We start from the raw sequence: 19,365 nt of genomic DNA on the forward strand, positions 1-19,365 counted from the left end.
ATATTATTATGTTGTACCATGTCTGAGTAAGTTGGTAGAGCCTCATGTTATAGTTGATGATTGTGAAATATGTTTGTGAGATTAAACATCTAAACAAGGGGTTCCCAACCTTTTTTGATCTTGTTACACTTGGACGCTCTGTACTGCCATGCGCACCACTTCTTGCAGAACGACTAATTTGATTGAATCATAAGTTTATCTATTTTTAGCCTACAACTGACCATATTCAACGCTATTTGTAGATTAAGCTATAAAACAGTAGATCATATCTATCAAGAGCAATCATTTGACATAATTACCGCCCACTGTCCCAACAGCTTTGTACAGCTTTTTGAAGCAACTGTGCACTTGTTGACAATTGAGAAGACCTGTATTTTAAAAATAGTAATGGTACGAAACAACAGGGATTAGTTATGTAACAATGAATAGTCTTCCGGCAATTTTTTTGTAAACAAAACCAGATAAACAAAATATAAAGTAGTGAATCCAGGTTTTTGTTAAAAAAACGGAAACTACTCGCGTACCACCTGAAAAACTTTCCACTAGTGGTACGCGTACCACAAGTTGGAAACCCCTGATCTAAACAATGGCATAACATGTTTGTTAGAGGACTCAAACAATTATTTTTTTACTTCCACAAGGATGATGTTAAGACTAACTGTGAGCTTGCATAAACGCATTTTCATCTAAGTGCTTTATGACCTATTTAATTCTGTAATCATTCTATGACTTGCGGTCAAAGTCACTGAGCACATGGTGCCTTGACATTGTAGTTGTCCTTACTGCAGTTGGTGTTACTACCTTGTAGCGGTATGAGCTCATATTGTTAGTTACTTGTAAGTGTTTGGCTATGATGTTCAACTTACTGATTCTGTTTCTGTTTTATTAACATTGTTTTGTATCGATTCATTCGAATTAAGGAATCCACTTGTTTAAGCTATTGTGTTTTAATAAATTCCTAACTGATCAAGTCTTCAGTATCAGATCGGATCCATTAGTTTTCAGATGGTACAACATATATTAATACCACAGCTTAAAGGCTTAGGTTAGCGTTAGGCAGTGTGAACTTGACTTTTCTCTGTTTATAATTATATTAATTCAGGCAGATTTTTTGAGACTTTCAAAATAGAGGCAAATTTAGGCTATTTAGCTTTTATTTCATTTTCTTGGCTTATTATCTAAAGCAGTGTTTCCCAACTTTTTTGTACTAGCACTCCTTTGGCTGGACAGAGTTTTTAAAACGACCCCATGTTACAACAAACCTGAGGTATGGATTGAAGATGCTTGATTGGTAGGCATAACAACTTTAAAATATGATGTTGAAAAGTCGTACTGTAAATCAAGTAAATTAAATCAGGTTCAAATAAATTTAGAGAATTTATGTCTAGGGTTTAACAAAATTAGCCTGTAGAAAGAAAATAAAAGCTAGTTTAAATAACCAAACATTTTAACTTTAAAGCAAAACACGATCAAACACATTTAAAAATTAATTAGAACAAAAATACATGCTACCATAAAGTTCAACAAGGCCAAAGTATATGCAGGTTTTGTCTAAATTGTCCTGTGATTTAGTGTTAATGAGGATTATGGAATTTGTACTATGTGCACTACACATTCAGTATGAGGCCGTACCCTGCCAAACAATATTTTTAGGTTGTTTTAACTAAATACTTGCAAAAAATTTCAGGACTTTGTGAAAATCCTTTTTGACTATTTATATGTTTTCCTGAATTGGGATGAACATTTCAGTCTAAATGTGCATGAATAGGTTCTACTACAATTACAGTACTTAAAGTTTAACTTGCCCCATAACAGTGTACTTGATGTTGAGCCTTGAACGAACTGTTAGTAATTTTGTATGCTTTTCTATTCTCAATTCCTCTGTTTAAGAGTGCATTAATAACATAATTTTTGTGCATATCTATGATGTTCTATCGATACAAAAAGAAACAAGCAATTCTCACCAAGCCCTTTTAATTAATGCATACCTATATCGTGGTTGGTTTCTGGTGTCTAATGATGAGAAGGTCCTCGACATAATCATTCTTTTTTTACAATGTAAACCTTTTCAGAGGTTCGAACAAATGAAATATCTCTGCATGTTGGTATACAACAAATGACAGGCATACAATTATTATTGTCCTCTTTGTTACTGGCTGTTGTCTTGACTGCCTCTCTTTCACCAAGCAAATTAATGAAATCAGTTGCTGTTCTTAACCAGAATGTGAAGACACAACTGGCACCAGGAACTTCTGGCTCAACCAAGATTTAATTTGGCCATATAAACTATTTTTCCATTATACAACCAATAGGTTTATAGGCTAGACCACTAGATATGCATCCTTAAATCTAAATATATTTGGGTTGGTTTGTCCACCTGGAAGATATTTGTAGTAAGGGGGGAGAGAGAGAGCACTGAATGCAATGTCTAAATGCAATACTTTTAACTCTCTTTCTATTTGTATGTAATGTAATTTTCCTTGGTAGTTTTTATGGCAGACTTATCCAAGTGAGCGCTCTGTAGCCATCCAATGCCGAAGCAATTATTACTTTTCAATAATCACAGACAATGCTTAATTTGAGAAAAGTGTGATGCATTAACAATAAGCAATTTTTACTTTCGCACAGTTTTTTAAATTTAACTGTTTGCTACCAAAATAAGCAGAACTACAGCAACCCTACCCTAGGATAAAAAAGGGATTTTGGTCAAAGCGTAATAGCTTATTACCAGTATGTTTAACCACTCAAAAATTTAGGCACAGTTTACAAAATTCATCTGTAGTGACCACAATTGGCAGTGAAAGGGCAGTGTGACTTGTGCAATGTAACCAAAAATCTTGCATCTTTGAAACATTTAGAATGTCGTTGCCTAGGTGGAAGATTGTCAAAAAAGAAAACTAATAATGAATGAATACTTACAGTCACTATTATTTAATGTAGTAAGCAATTAGTGTGGGATGGTTTGAATTCCGCCACCCGTATGTTGCCCCCCCTGGTATAAGTCAACCCGGCAATTAATGTAACTAATCTATTTAAAATAATCTATTTAAATTTTTTCGAACACTTTTGACCTGAGTTTAAAATCACCTATAGCTTTGGTATAATTTTAAGTATTATATGAAACATGAAAGTTTGGGAAACTTGATTCCTCTGCAATCTAGAGATAATAATGTCTCTTGGGTTTATATGCGCTATTAATCAGGTCATGGTTTTCGCCAGCCATTCTTTCTTTTTCATTCCCAAGAGGGTTGATATCGCTCACTTTAAGAACCACTGCTTTAAAAATGGTGCTCATTTTATACTCATTTTATGTGTTACAGGGTTGGATGAAGTTATTGTTACAGAAGGTTTATCGGAAGGTTCTGGTCCTGAAAGTTGCAAAGTAAATATAGTTTACATACAGCTAAATACGGATTAGTTTTTTATAATTGGTAAACATTTCTCTAAACCGTTGGTTCTCAACTTTATTGTCGTGCTTATTTGTGTGTTATGTTTTTTTCTGCAGTTAAACCTTTTAAACTAGTTCATGTACAATTTTTGCCAAGCCTTATAAGTTAATTTAGTTGTTTTTCAAAAATGTGTGTATTCTACATGCTGCATATAAAAACCCTTTTCAAGAAGTTTCTTCGCAATTTTTTGGAAATGTTAGGTTATTGTTCAAACTTGTGAATTCCCAATTTAACCTGGGCAATGTCGGGTATTTTATCTCGTTTTGTATTATATAATACCTTATGTAAAAACATTAGTAATATATATTTGTTGGTCCTCTGACCTGCTGTCATGAATGGTAATGCCACATACTTCTGGATTATGTGAAATACCTGGCGTTGCCAACGTTAAATAAATGAGGTATGTACTAGTAATATTACTATGTAGCCTTAACAAAAAAACTCTTAACCACTACCCAAAAATTGTAATGTTTATTTAAAAGTTTGGCAAAAAATCCATCTGAATGTCAACAAAGGAATAAATAGCCTTTTTTTTAAAATTAATTGCTATAGAGCGTCATACTGTATAAAACTTTTTTCTTAATTTTATTAACAAGATAACCACGGAGCACTCTTTCTCCGAGGTTTGGTTCACCTCTTCTCTTTATTGAATAGCAACTATTATTTTTAAATTGTTTAAAAAAATTTGTTTTCCCTTTTAAAGAAGTGATATGCCTTTCAATTAGCTAAACTATGTAATCCTTCTATTTTGTGAAATATTACTAAAGCAATTAAAACTCATTTTATGGCAATATTTATTTTATAAATTCAAATAGGTTTGTTGGAAATTTGAAAACTAATATAAATTTTTAATAAAATAATATCTTCTTAACAATAGATGATAAACTGTGATGTGCATTATGATTTGGAAAATCTGTTTTACTTTTGACTTTTCAATAACATATATTATTTCATTCTTAAAATGCTTTTATTCTTAAGTTGGACTTTTACACTTTGCGTTTTCGTTTACATATCTTGTTGAACAAACATATCTTTTTCTGTTATTTTATGATTTGAAAATTGCAACAATTGTTTTATGTATCACTTAATTCGTCATCATTTTTTTAGCTTGCTGGAATATTAGATCAACATGGTGAAAATAAGAATCAGAACATGCGTCAACACGGAGGGCGGCAACTCATTAGTAGTGTGGACAGCAGCAATGATAGTGGTCAAATTGAATCAAGTCCATTAACTGAAAGAGAAGTTGAAAGTGATCAAGAGGAAATTCACCAATTAAGGTTGACCTTATACAGATATATTTACATAGACAGAATATGACTGCTCTTCTGTGGATGCTTATTTTCAAACGCCACTATATACAAATTTTGCTTTATTTATGTTTGCATGCATTCACAACTAAATTACTTTCATTAAAGTTAATTGCTTTGGTGGAAAATAGTGATTTTTCTTATAGTTTTTTTAACGAGAGAAATCACTTCAAAAAAAAGTGTTGCCAATATTAACCCACTCACTAGAAGTTAGAAGCTTTGATAGTATCATCACAATCCAAGTTGTTTGTAAACCAATCTCCAGCTGTATATAACAATTCACATATATGTAGTCTTATATGTAGCCTTTATAATTGTTAAACTAAACAAACATATATATATGAGTAACAAACAACCTGGAAAAATTAATTTTTGCACATGTGTATGCTGTGTCTCAGTAAGTTAAAGTAAGGAATAGAGCTCTTGGTTGAAACATGCTACAAGATACCAAGTGGTTAGCAACCCTTGCTATATATCAGTGAAAAACTAGTTAACAACATTATTGTATAAACCAGGGCTGCAGAGTCTGACTCGGACTGGGGACTGGTGACTCGGGAGTCCCGAGTCTGACATGCGTATGCCCAGTACCAAATTTCAAAGCTGATATGGCCGCCAAATGGAAATTGTAAAGGTAGAATAGCATATGGTGGAATGATTTCCAACCATGTATTGTGAGTGAATGAATTATACGACACCCCTATACGTGGATTGTTGAATATCCACGTTACTTTAGTTACTTAAATTGGCGGAATATAGGCTGTAGAGTCTGGGCCGGACTCGGGACTTTGACTTTAAAAATGTTGTCTGTCCAATCTCGTGATGCGAGAAGTGAGGCCTACCGCAGTTGATCATTTTACGAAATTAGAAGTAAAGAATTAACATTATTTTTGTGTTTTGTTATCAAAGTGCCAAATAAACCTTAATTGAAATTACCACCCACAATGTTTAACAAGTAAAAATAAACTTATTTACAGTACAAGAGTCAATAACTATGGTACATAGATAATGGTGTTTTAGGCCTTATAAGTTTGTATGAAAAATTGTAACGTGTTTTCTTTTAGATCAAGGAAAAAACGTCGTAAGAAAAGAAGTAAAAAGCAAAAACGTCAAAAGACAAAAATGCGAGATTTCTCGCCACTAGATCGCAACAGAGACGAATGTCTTGCTTCTGAGTATTCAAGGTAATAACGACAGGCAGGCAGGCACATCGTTTTACATAGCTATAGCTGGGAAACAAATACATTTTAAACACAATGCCACTTCGACTTTTAAGTAGAGAGCGAGCTTATTACATAAAATATATATGGTAAGATGTTCCAAGTAGAATAAAGAGCAGACCTGGGTAACATATGCCCGCGGGCCGGATTCGGCCTGCCAAGCAGTTTTATCCGGCCCGCGGCTTATTTTCCTTAAAATTCATAAGCCAAGTGAAAACTATTCAAGACTTCGACAAAATCGATTTTTAGCCTAAAACGGAAATTGTTTTCACACTTCGCGCGAACTCTTCTGTTTTAATCGTATGTTCGTATCGTATGTTCCACATGAATTTTTCTCAACTTTACAGATAAATAGCGTCCTCTGCACTGTGGCACTCTCTCCAACAAATGTTTAACACGCTTAGCCTGATATTTATATATTTTTTGCGCGTCGAAAGTATTCCGTCTTTAAAATATGAACGAAATACCGTTTTCTAAACCCCGAAATATACCGATTCACATTTTGTCAACCTATTTTAGTGTCATGTTGTGCGTTTCTCAAATTAATATCGTCTTAGCAATATGACCGTTGTGCCGCAAGTAACATATTGATAACTTAAAGCTTTAAAAACACGAGTTTTTTTGTACCAAATTATTAAATTTAAATTACAAAATTATTAAATTTAAATTGAAGTTTGCATTTTCATACAAATATAGTCGCAAATTTTTCTCGCTTCGCGCGAGGTCTTAGTTGGCTTTTTTTACATTCAGCTCAAATTGCACATTTTGGCACAACTTCAGCGTCATAACAAATTTCGTTAGCTTATTTGATTTATACCGTCAGAGTAGGACTTCGTATTTCGTGTATTTCAGATCCTTTTTTTTTTACCCGGCCCGCCACAACATTGTAAGTTTCTCTTGCGGCCTAAAAGTAATTGCCCACCCCTGATATAGAGGTATTTTTAAAGTAAATTTGAATACAAAGGTAATAACATTTGATTGCCATACTGATTAGCCGAAGAGTATGAATTCGGCAAGTAATGCGTCTCTCTGAATAAAGCCACATGTAAAGCAAACACTATAAGTGTTTTACCACTATAATCACCTATCTGCGTTCAAATATACCTCAGTACTTAGCTTTATAAGTCTTGTAAAATAAATATGTTCGTTTTGTATTAGAAACAGTTGGCAAACATAAAGAACAAAATAGCAGATTTTTCTTTATAGGTTAGCTATTTTTTGTCATGATTTTTGCATTAGTAAAATTATTAATGGTGTTATAGATCAAATGTACATCAACGGCATCATGTACTCTCTTCCGTGGATCGTCTTAACCACGTAAGTTTTTGGTTCCTAATCTTTTACATCGTGTGGCTTTTCACGTATTAGAATTTACTGTAAGCCTCTTAGCCATGTGGTGACATACAATTCAGTTATGTATATTTATGATTTTTTAATTCAGGAGTCGGGAACCTTTTTAGCTAAGCGAGCCATAAAACAGATTATTTTGGCCTTTTGGACAAAATATATTTCGTCAAACAGACTAACAGCCACGAACAGACAAATAGGATTAACGCGAAGCGCTGAACAACTTTTGCTATACTTGTTTTAAATAAGTACCAATTACAGTTTGGAAAGGGCCATGGCCCCGTGAAGTTTTTTTCTAATCATATTAGAATGATAGCTTAGATTTATCTGCAAGCAAGATTCCTTTATCAAAAGAATATGGCGTCGAAAGAGTTGTATATTGTTCGCGAGCTCTAGGTTTCCTATCCGTTCTCTGATATTTGGTTAACATACCTTTAGACTTTTCAAAACCTATTATCCTGGCTTTTAAGTACATATCTGTTAATTCCTCAATGATTCGACATTTTTTACCTTTTTCTATTAAAAATTAGGTTATAAAGGGCATTTACCTGTCACAATTTTATGTAGCCATATAACGGTTTCAAAATCTCATAATTTTATGTACAATACCCGATTTTTGCAAGGTTAAAAAAAACTCGAAAGCTATTAAGCAGCTGGCTGGATATCACCATTATATTATATTACGATGTACCGAAGTACCTGGCGTTGCTCAGGTTAAATAGAATACATACCAGTTATTCTTACTGGTTAAAAAATAAATATACCTACAATGACCACGATAATGTACGAAATCTACCTGAATTTTGTCTAGTTAAACAAAATGAATCAATCCGTCATACTGTGGACCTGTTATCACCATTGCACATTACGTTGTAACATGGTAAACTGCTAGCATCGTGTTATACCCAGTGATTATGGAAGATAAATGTGGTAATCAGCAAATACCCAAAAAGTAATGTTACGGATAGTGTAAGATCTCCGTAAGAGGACATAAATAATGAAATTTTTTTTTAAATTGCATAACATTTTACTTATGCCTAAACGTTTGCACTGTGTGCCACTAAATACAAATTGCAAATCATATGATGTGTTTCAACTCATGTCACATCATGTGTCTAAAATCTGTTAACCTAATGCTTTCCCACAATCAGAGTAACACCCCACAGCCTGTGTGAAAGCGGCACTAATGAAATGGCGTGTTTAATTAGGTAACTTATCTGCATAGCTTTAAAGATCTAATTCTATGTCTCCGTGTGTCTAAAATCTGTTAACATAATGCTTTCCTACAATCAGAGTAACACCCCACAGCCTGTGTGAAAGCGGCACTAATGAAATGGCGTATTTAATTAGGTAACTTATCTGCATGGCTTTAAAGATCTAATTCTATGTCTCCATAAATTCCCATTAATTTTTGCATCTGGTTAAAACAGTGTAAAATTAAAAATTAGCGTACAACCTAGCAGTTTTGTGTCTGAAATAGGTTACCTAAGGAAAGTCGCGAACGCCCTGGGACTATTTAATTACTAATTCACGTGTTACCTGCTTTGTGTAAGCTTGCTGAAGCCGCATGTTATAGCCGATAATTTAAAAAAAGTATTGGGGTAGTTAACATCAAACCAAATTGCAACGTTGTGTGTTTTTTAAATGGAGGTACTAAACACACAACCTTGTCTCGCGTATTTTACGTGACGAAAACCCATTACATATATCAATCGAAAATACTAACAAACGTAAAGTCGTAGCAGAAATTGTTTAAAATGCGCAAAATTCGAGCAAATACGTCATCCCGGTAGGTACCATACTGCGTCTATCTTTTACATGGTTAAACAAACTGTCTCAAACCTTGCCACATTAAATTTTTAGTTTAACACTTGAGGCAATTGTACTTGACTTGAGTTTCACGGTCACGCCAATTATTGCCCAAAAAATGTTTGGGGACGTTTTATCCTTTGGCTTAAAGAGGTTTTGCAGAAGTCGCATGCGCGCCCTTTGGATTTAACATGCAACCAAAGTGCACTATAGCACACAACACTTGGCTAAGCATATCATACATCATTTAAGTAACGAAAACCTGTGACGTTTGGCAATTGGGATTAATAAACGCAATTTTTTGCGAACTCTGCTTAAATGTTGTCTGGTTAAATACATTGTAACTTGTAAGAATCCATCGGGCTTTTGGTCTCAATCACTATCAATTTTTTTGGGGGGAAGATTTATTGTTTGATATCCTTGTTGATATCCTGTATGGTGTTTAATCAATGTATCTTTAGTATACCACCCGTATGGTAGTAGTGTTTGTTTAAATTGTGTGATATTCAAGCAAACACGTAATCCTGGAATCAAATCGCGTACAACGTAAGACAAATCCATCTCGTGTTTAAAAGTGAAAATTCCCAAACCTGTGCACTAAAAAGCCATATTAAGTTGCGTGCAACGTGAGACAAACCTGTAACCTGTTTGAAATATAAATTGCTTACTGTTCAAACTGCAACAACAAACACGATATTTTGCAAGAAAATTTTGCGTAGTTAAACTTACTGCTAAAAGTTTTAAAGTTTAGTGTTTACTTGAAATGTTGCACACGTTCGGTAACAATAAGTTTCATAACATGTGATGTGTTTTTTGCCTTAACGTGTAGCCTATTGTAAAACAGCAAAGGCTCTTGTTGTTTCTTGACTGTTTGCCGCTGATTGTATCTGAAACGGTTTTACTTAATGCTTTCCCACCATTAGACTATATCACCTTATAAGGATAAGGTCTGTGTGGAATCTACATTGAATCGACTGGCGTTTTTATCCCTCCAATCTGCGTTACTGTAAAAACTCAAATTCAATTCTTTGTCTTGTGAGATTACAATTACTCTTTTACACAGTTTTGTTTATACAATTCAAGTATGTAACCAAAAGGCAATTGTTGTATGACTACCCAACTGCACCAAACGTAAAAATAGTCCCGTTTGAAAACGAAAATTGCTTTCTGTTAAAGCTGTAGCAATAAACGCGTATCATTTTACCTGGTAAGTGACTATTGGCGTTCTCCTTCGATGGAAACCAATTACAACTCCGTTAACCGCAAAAATTTGCACAATCTCTCTAAATTGTGAGAGGTTAGGTTTATTTTGAGTGGGCTCTTTATCGCTATTATATATTAAAACTTGTTCTAAACGTCAAAAGTGTTGACATACTTCCCGGTATAATGTCCGACCACATAACGCGATAGTGGCTGCTGGAAATTTAATACATCCTCATTAAAGGACCAGCGGTAAAAGTAAAAAATAAGAATAATGGTAATTGAAAATAAGAACAATGATAATCCAATTATAAAGCACAACCGATCCTCATGTTAGATGGTACGTCTTGGAAGCAGTGATTCAGGAAGAAACTATTAGATTCTTGGCAGAACTAAAACGAAGGAGGATAAATATTAGACAAAACAATTTCGAAAAACTTATTGGGGATGCGCAACACGCTATTTTTAATTAATCTAAAACAGGAATAGGCCCCTTTTTTCTTTTTAGACGCAAAGCAAACACGTGCGACGTGCGTCATTGACTCCTGACTGGCGCCAGCTGCGAAACTGCTTACGCTAACCGTTCAATCGTTAACTTCAGGCGAATAACTGAAACAAGACCGTGAAATATATGTGATTGTTTTTGGTAGAATAATATTACGACTACTAACAGCGCAGTTTCCTGAATCCTGAGTTCCATGTATGGGACTAGCGCTAAATTACAAGCACGCCTTTCGCTACCTGCAATACTGAACAAAGATCATTTTTCGGTTGTTATTATGCACAATTAGTGCAACATCTGCGTAAAGCTGTGTGCCAAGTGAGCTAAAATGCAAGCTGCGGTTGAGGTAAAATAAGTTGCGTCAATAATGTCAATTGCACACTGAGCACGTGGTCTTAGAATATGCTTCTCACAGACAATTTTGCCTTAACATAACGAAAAAATGGCATCTTAACGTGCAAGACAGTCACATTTAAGCCCCAACCCCTACTGAATACACCACAGGTCACGATGATTGGCGGTCATCGGTCGGGTGTCGGATGTTTTGGTGTTAACGTTTTCGCTCTAATTTACACGCCATCATGGCGCTGCTGTTTCGGCATTGGGACGTTTGTGGTCAATGTGTGTGGTTCGAAATTAAGTTAAGGTTGTAATATTAGGGAAGTTAATGATAAATTTAGGGGTGGGGTTAGGTTAAAGGTTGTTATCTAGGCCTTAGGTCCTATTGAGGGTTTCAGACTTATTCCAATTAAGACGTTATTACGTCTACTTTGTGCTTATTCCAAACTGTGTTTTATTCCAACGATATTGTTGTTCGCTCTGTTGGTGTGCCGCAAGTGAAAAAAGGTTAAGAAGCACTGGACTAAAATCATATATATTAACACCAATTTTACTTACAAAAACACATTTTAGTCCGTGGTAATATTTGCGTGCATATATTGTATCAATTAACAAAATCTAAAAAGTAGAGGTATTTTTCGCAAGCGTGAGAAGTTCTTTATTATTATGTCACAATGCCCTGTGTGCTCAGTTTATATAGCAAATCAAACGCTTACAATTTAAAAGAGAATTTACTATCTTCTGTATTGAAATATTTTCAGGTAATAATTTTCTTAAGGGGGAATCGAGTTATAACACGTTTACTGGGATGCGACCCGACCCACCAGTGGGTCATGCGTAACATTTGGCTACTGCGATGTGACCCACCAGTGGGTCATGCGTAACATTTGGCTACTGCGATGTGACCCACCGCCCACCGGTGGGTCGTACGAAAAAAATTACTGTTTTTTTTCACGTTCATGGCGATGCGATATTAATTGCGCCTCAAACAGTTTTAAGGGTTTACAATCTGGTACTCATAAATTTAAAGTTGAAACTTAACATATTCGGCTATTATTCTTTAACATATTCTATTTTTTCGCTATAAAATAGTGTGATGTTAAGTTATTTGAAGCTCTCTACACCTACCAGGCGACAGTAATATCTAGAAATATAGCTTCGGTTTGTAATGTTCATCAATATGCTATTGATGTAAACTAAATCGCTAGTAAACCATAAAAATAATACTATGAATCCCTTCTTTCGTTTTTTCAGGGGGCAAATTAATACAAAAACTTGATTTTTAGCAATAAAAAAGAAGAAAGCTTGACTTTGTACTTTGTTAGTGATTTCCATATCGAAATTTACGGAGACAAAGAATTATTATTTTTTTTTTCGGCCACATAGATAAGTCCGATAATAATAATTATACACACCATTGGCCATTAATTCTGCTTTCACACAGGCTGTAGGTTGTTAGTTTGTGGGGAAGCATTAGGTTCAACGATTTTAGACACAATTAGCGTCAAACAGAATAGGGAAGACCAGCGCCTTTGCTTTGTTCCAGTTCCAGTGTAGGCCTAATGCCTTTCGATCACCACATGAAGCCTAAAAACACAACACATGATTTTAAATTTCTATTTAGTGACATGTAGTGCAAACATTTAGGCATAAGTAACATGTTGTAAAATATTTTATAACATTACCTTTTGGTTTTATACTGATTGCCACATTTATTCATAATCATGGACTATACATAACATTACCTTTTGGTTTTATACTGATTGCCACATTTATTCATAATCATGAACTATACCGCGAGACTAGCGGTTTAACATGTTACAAGGTAATGTGCCGTTTCCTTTTGTTTAAAATTCAGGTTGACTTAGTACGTTATCGTGGTTATTGTCGGTGTAATTAATTTTTTTCCAGTTAGAATTAAACTGGCAAATACTCAAATACTATTTTACCTGGGCACTGCCAGGTGTTTTATCTAGTGTCTAATAAAATGGCTGACTTAACTATTTCCCAATTACTTTAGTTTTTTAAAAGACATTTCGTTTTCTTTAGTTCGAAGAGGATAATCGTGCTGTTAAAGTGGAACCAGTATTTATGCCACAGATGACATCACGGTACAGGTTATAAAGAAAAGCTTTTATATGTTTGCATATTGATCCTTGTATTTTGATATATTTATTTGACACGCGGCAATTTTTAATTATTTTAATGGTGCCACATTATGTTTATCAGCCACCATCTGGTGTCCTTATTGTTGTATTAATGACAGATCATAGGACATTCAAATGATAGTCATCGTTGCAGTCAAAGATATAATCTTAAAAGCAGTAGGGTTACGAAAAGTTGCAAAAAAATACATTTCATCTCTGATACATTCATCTCTCGTTAGCACACCACAAGACATAAACAATTACATAACTTTTTATTAAGTTGTACGACCTTACGACTTGCTACTTGTGCGGTGCTTAACTTTTTGACCCCATAAAAATAGTTAGGCAATAAACAATATTCTTGTTTTTCGTTTGTACAAATATCTATCAAGTAAGGTTTTGCACCTCCTCCCTAAAGTAACACAACATCAACGTAACCAAAAGGGAAAAAGTAATTCTGCCAGGATAAATCAAGTGCTCTTTACTTAGATAAACCATACTGATGTTAAATTTGTTAATTTATCATTCAGCAAAATTACTGGAGAATGTATTTTATTGAAGATGTATTTTTTAAACTGATTCCAAGACTGCTTTTGGTTTTTCTGTGGCACATTATATTTTAAAGATTTTGGCAAGTTTGTGTTTCTTGAGAAAAAAAAATGTCTAACATATCCCTTTTTGAACAAATAAATATAGGTCATCAAGATATAACATATATCAGGTGTATTCAAATATTCCCTCATTCGGAAAACCTTGGTGACAGGATTTCATATTTTAAATGGTTTTGTTAAATAATTAACCTTTTCCATCACTAACTGCATAAAGGATTCTGTGGAGAAGTTTAAATAGGAGTGCAGGTGCACATGGTAAAAAATTAGAGGGAACACTGTTTCTCATACTATTCTTATCTAAGATGACACTCAGACATAGATAAAATGCTGCATAAATTATGTCACTATTGGATTATGTTACAGTGCGACCCTTTTAAGAATTAGCACATCTCTGTTGAAAAATTGCTTTTGAGCAGTGTATTATTTTGTTTCAGACTAGCGAATATGTACCGGAAAAAATATTGCTCATGAAAGGTAATGTTTTACCATAATTTATTGATAGTTAATATGCAAGTGGATAGGGGTGTAACCAAGGGTGGCATCAGGCCAGGTCCCCTTGAACTATATTTATGACTACTTTTACTATGCGCATAAAAAATTTGCGCTTCACTCAACTATTTTCGTCCGCTTTAAGAAAATATATTAAGCCCAAACATTTTATGCATACTGTGGCATGCACTGTTAAAACATTTATAGTAAAAAGCACTGGCAGAAGTTTAGGTACAACTATTTTTAGTGTAAATAGTAGCAAACATGCGAAAAGAATAATTTGTTTAAAAAACCAATGCATATAGGTTACGTTTTCCCAATGCTGACAAATCAACTTAAACTAAAATAGAATAATCCAGATAACGATGCGGTGATCAGTTTTTTTATTTATCATGCTGCATGCAACCAAGAGCTGAGTCTTATGTCACTGAATATCTCTTTGCTGGCACCTTTTGTCCCTGAAATATTAATTTTTGCAAATGAAAAAAAATATTACATGCATATAAATTAAAACATAAATAAATAGTTCTTAAATTAGAATGTTTTATATAAACACTATTTTGTCTACACAATAGTTATTAAAATACTTTACCAGGTGATTCCTTTTGTTGCCTATTTTTAAAACAAACACATTTATCATAAGCAGTCAAAAAAAAGTCAAATAATTATTGTTTAACTAATTGACAAGTAAACCTTATACATTTTTTTGTCGTACCTTTGAATATAAATCAATTGGGAAATACTCCATATTCAAAACAAAGTAATAGCAAAACGTTGCTACCATGCAACCAAATATCTTCACAGAAGGCAATAAAGAAACTCTCCAATTAAACTTTGAAGCTTGTGTAAGCAGCTGATGTATATATCACCTAAAACACATCCAACTCAAATAAATATGTTTTTTAGTAGAATTGTTGGTCAATTTGTTTAATTCGCATTTAAAAGTCGCCAACCTTGGCTGTAGCTTAGTTATATGATTGTTGTTTCAAACACCCACTTAAACATAAACATGTTTACCACAAATTTACTATTTATAACAACCCTTGTATTTGGGTTGACCTCTTTGAAGAGGCAGGTCAGCTCTAAAACGAGATGACAGTAGTTGGTGTAAAATACATTGACTAAAGCAAGAAATAACCTTCTGTAGTTAAAATGTATAAAAAGGACTACAGCAGAAAATCCCTTGGATTTATTTTGATTGTGTTTGGTGCCACACATATTGAAAAATAGGTTTAAAATTATATTTCTTCGGAGTGGACTGCCGACATATGAACAGCAGTATGAAGTTCCTTATATTGATAAACAAGCTGGCTGCACCCAGCAACACTTTTAAAATCAATTGTTGGTGATTTTCTAACACATTTTTAAATAATCAATTCAAATTAACAGAGTAACAAAATTTGAGATAAATTAAAGAGAATTTTTTTCGCTTACTTATCAAGCAGAAAAAGAGATTTGTGTTGCTACACTAAACAAAGAAATTATCATTCTATACATGCAGGACAGCCTTATTACCTACCATTTGGGTTTACCAAAAGTTAAAAGTGCCGAGCATGACTAGTACGAAAGGTGCCTGCAATTTCGGTTCTGAAACGTTCATCTTTCACTTTTGCTTTATCAAAGAACACATAGTTTTACAGGTTAATACTGACATTTCCTTACAGAATGTTATACTGACATTTTAGGGCAGTGTTTCTTAAACAGGTGAATATTTCACCCCAGTGTGAATAAAAAATTTTCAGGGATGAACCAACCAAAAGGGTTAAATAAGAGTGAACCGTCAGAAATGGATAATAGCTCTGCAGTAAATCGACTACTGAACTGTTGTTTTTTTAGTGTGTTATTTTTGTTTATTTTAATGAAGTTGGTTTGCACCGAGTGTATAAGTACAAAAATTTGGTGACTGTGTTTTGGGCTTTTGTAGTTTTATATCTCTGGACTAGAGAAATTGTATATTTGTAATGGAAAAACTTAGCTTGAGATGTTCATAACACTACATCAAAATAACCTAAGTAATTTGTGCTGTTATATATAGAAGAGATAGTTTTATCATATCATGAAACAAGGGTGAATGAAATCTGGAGATAGATGCTTGGGGGTAAACAAAACTAAAAAAGTTTAAGAAGCACTACCTTAGGGAATGTAATACTGACATTTTCCTTAGCAATAATACTGACATTTTCCCAGGAGTTAGAAAATAGTATCTGAGTGTAATAAAAAAAGGACATCCAAGTGTCAAAAGTCTTTTAGTTTGGGGAGGATTTCGTATGAACAAATATTAAGATACAGATTTACAACGACCCTGTGAAAAATTACAGCATAGTGAAGTTTAAATTGTCGCCACCTGCAACGTTAATCTCCAGTTCCTACTTGCAAAATGGTCGCTTGAAGACTATTCTGCAATAATTGTGCATCATCTTGGTGACTGTTACAATTTTGTTTTTTCTTTTCTTAGAAAAAATAGGTGGTTACTAAATTAAGTGGTTGGCAAACTTTTTTGAATAACTCGAAAAAGTATTTAAAGGCCCAAACAACAGAATTAAAATTTTGTTTCAAATAACGGCCTTCATAGTATAATTAACAGGAATTGCACTGTGTAGAGTTTTTGAATCACCACGTCGCAACATGCCATAGGTATGCATAGCGCCTTTGGAATGATGAAATATAACTAAACGAATAAAAGTAAAAAAACAAAACAATTTTGTGTTAACATAATTAAACTTGGCTAAAAGCATAGTTTGGGGGGACATGGTTCGTTTGGCCCTGTAATGCAGCAATAACCCAGAATAAAAACTTTTTGCCACACTAACTTTAAAAAATACTGTGCAATGAACGTTGCACGGCTATCACATTTACATCCACATAATGAATCTTAAATAACAAAACTAGCTCAGCCACCAAAAATTGCTAAAAGGCCATCAGTCCGACCAATGGCTCAATTTTTACAGTGTAACGTGAGAACGCGATAACCGGCTGCAGCCTTCTAATGGCCGCTACCGCATAAAATTGTTAATTTGCCCTGAAGAAGATTGCCTGAATAGGTAGTCGAAACGTCGGCACAGAATAAATCTTATCAATTTTTGTGCAGTAGCGGCCATTAGAAGGTTGCATCCGGTTATCGAGTTCTCTCGTTATTCGCGCCTTGTTACCCTTTTTCGCTTCGTTTTGCCACCTTGGTTTTTCGTCGTTTTTCTTCACTGTAATATACCCTTTTGCAAGGTTACAAGTTAATTTGCCCTGAAGAAGATTGCCTGAATAGGTATCACCTGTCAGAAGAACCTTCTTTTAAAATTGATATAATGCCTGGCAGCAACAGTATATTCATAAACGACTATATAATGCAAAATAGTTCGAGCTAAGCCTAATGCGATAAACTATAAGCCTGAGTGGTTAATTCTGCAAGCTCGCATATACCGTAGCCTATGTTGCCCCAATAAAGACATAATACAGTTAAAATGTCGTTAAACATTACGCAAAACTAACTTTTTTATAAAATTCTCCTTGAATGACAGTTATAAAAGGCTGAGCATAGCTCTTAATTTTTTAAACAATTTATGTGCATTTTTAATCGATTTTGACTAGGGGCAACGTGTAAATTTTGACTTTGTTTGACAAATCAAAAATGATCGCCCTATACCAGAAATTTAATTATAACAGCACAAAACATCATACTAACGCTAATTTGCAAAGCACTGCCAAGAATAAATTGTATTGTTCAATACCTGAAATTCTGAAAGTATGGTCGGCTGGCAGGCCGGCGGTTGTGTTAGACCAGCGCGGTCCTTCTTTTCATCGCGGGCCAAAAACATTTTTTTTATCTTGCGGGCCAATGTTTTTAAATAGCGATTCTTAGGCTTATTGCTGGCAAATTATACATAGCCTATGGCAGTGGATTTTAACCTTTTTCCAGCCGCAACCTTTTTTCAGCCGCACCTCCTTCGGTAATTTTCCAATGCCTTTCGCCCCCCTACAAAAAGCAATTCGGAATTTTTAATTAAATATCACTTAGACAATTTGAAAATAGTAAAGCGTGTTGTTGGTCACGCGAAATTTTTTTTTAGTTTAATTGGTTGAATTGGCGCTGAACTGTAAATTCAGGAGGCTTTTCGCATTGGCCACACAACAAATTGCTCGTGCTCGACACATTGATTTAAACATTACGTTATCTTGTTTCAAAAAATGACCAGGTTACGAACCGCTGGCCTATGGCATATATACTAACTTTATGAAATGTACACCTTTGTTCAGCTGAAATCACAAAGGATCATTTACGAAGTTTTTTTGTTAATTACAATAACAAAAATTGAAGTGATATTGCTAGATAGAAGCAAAGCTGACTATCAGTTCGCTGGCCAAAAAAGCGGAGCTCGCGGGCCAACTTTGGCCTTTGGCCCGCGGGCCTGCAGTTGACCACACTGTGTTAGACCACCGATAGATCGAAAAGTAAACACGTTAGGCATTTCTATTACCTAGTTTTGAGCGTTAACATTATATATTTCCAAAATAATGTCTATAATATTCATATTTATCGATTATAGGACTTGTAGCGGATTTTAATAAATTGTAGCAAAAATAGTTCTGAGAGTAGCCGGAAAAATAGCAAGTATAAAAATACTGCAGCTGATGAGTTTTTATCCGCTGCAGTCGTGATATCTGGCAAACGTTGGTGAGTGCCACTTTCGTTTCAATATATACATGTAAAAATATATACAGTTTATGTTGAGTTATTATCGCAGTATGACCTGGATGCTGCAGAGCACAGGTAGAGGTGAATTATCTTGTATTTGCGGGTGATACTCCGGAGTCTGCGTGGGCACAGTTGGCAAGCGACCCTAATGTGTTGCTTTCAATTAAATCATTTTGAGCCGACTTTAGCCTAACAACGCAACATGTCATTTCGTGTTCATATGTGGCCTGTAAACTGTAGCGTGTGTTACTTTTTATT

The 19,365-nt window shown here is 34.4% G+C and overlaps 1 protein-coding gene across 3 annotated transcripts in view; it reads left to right on the forward strand.

Annotated features, from left to right (window-relative positions):
- The window catches only part of LOC146164303 (uncharacterized), a 71,112-nt gene that overhangs the window by 51,023 nt on the left and 724 nt on the right, over positions 1-19,365 (forward strand). For 2 of the 3 annotated variants that reach the window (XM_083382523.1, XM_083382525.1), the window contains exons 13-17: positions 3,321-3,382; positions 4,557-4,729; positions 5,821-5,940; positions 7,239-7,293; positions 13,223-13,290. In XM_083382523.1, the coding sequence (XP_083238649.1) occupies positions 3,321-3,382; positions 4,557-4,729; positions 5,821-5,940; positions 7,239-7,293; positions 13,223-13,290 (478 nt within the window). The remainder of the gene's footprint in view (positions 1-3,320; positions 3,383-4,556; positions 4,730-5,820; positions 5,941-7,238; positions 7,294-13,222; positions 13,291-19,365) is intronic. The other variant, XM_083382524.1, reaches the window with a different exon arrangement.

This window comes from Ascidiella aspersa, chromosome 2 (genome assembly GCF_963924565.1).
Source record: "Ascidiella aspersa chromosome 2, kaAscAspe10.2, whole genome shotgun sequence".
In the NCBI taxonomy this organism is placed as follows: Eukaryota; Metazoa; Chordata; class Ascidiacea; order Phlebobranchia; family Ascidiidae; genus Ascidiella; species Ascidiella aspersa.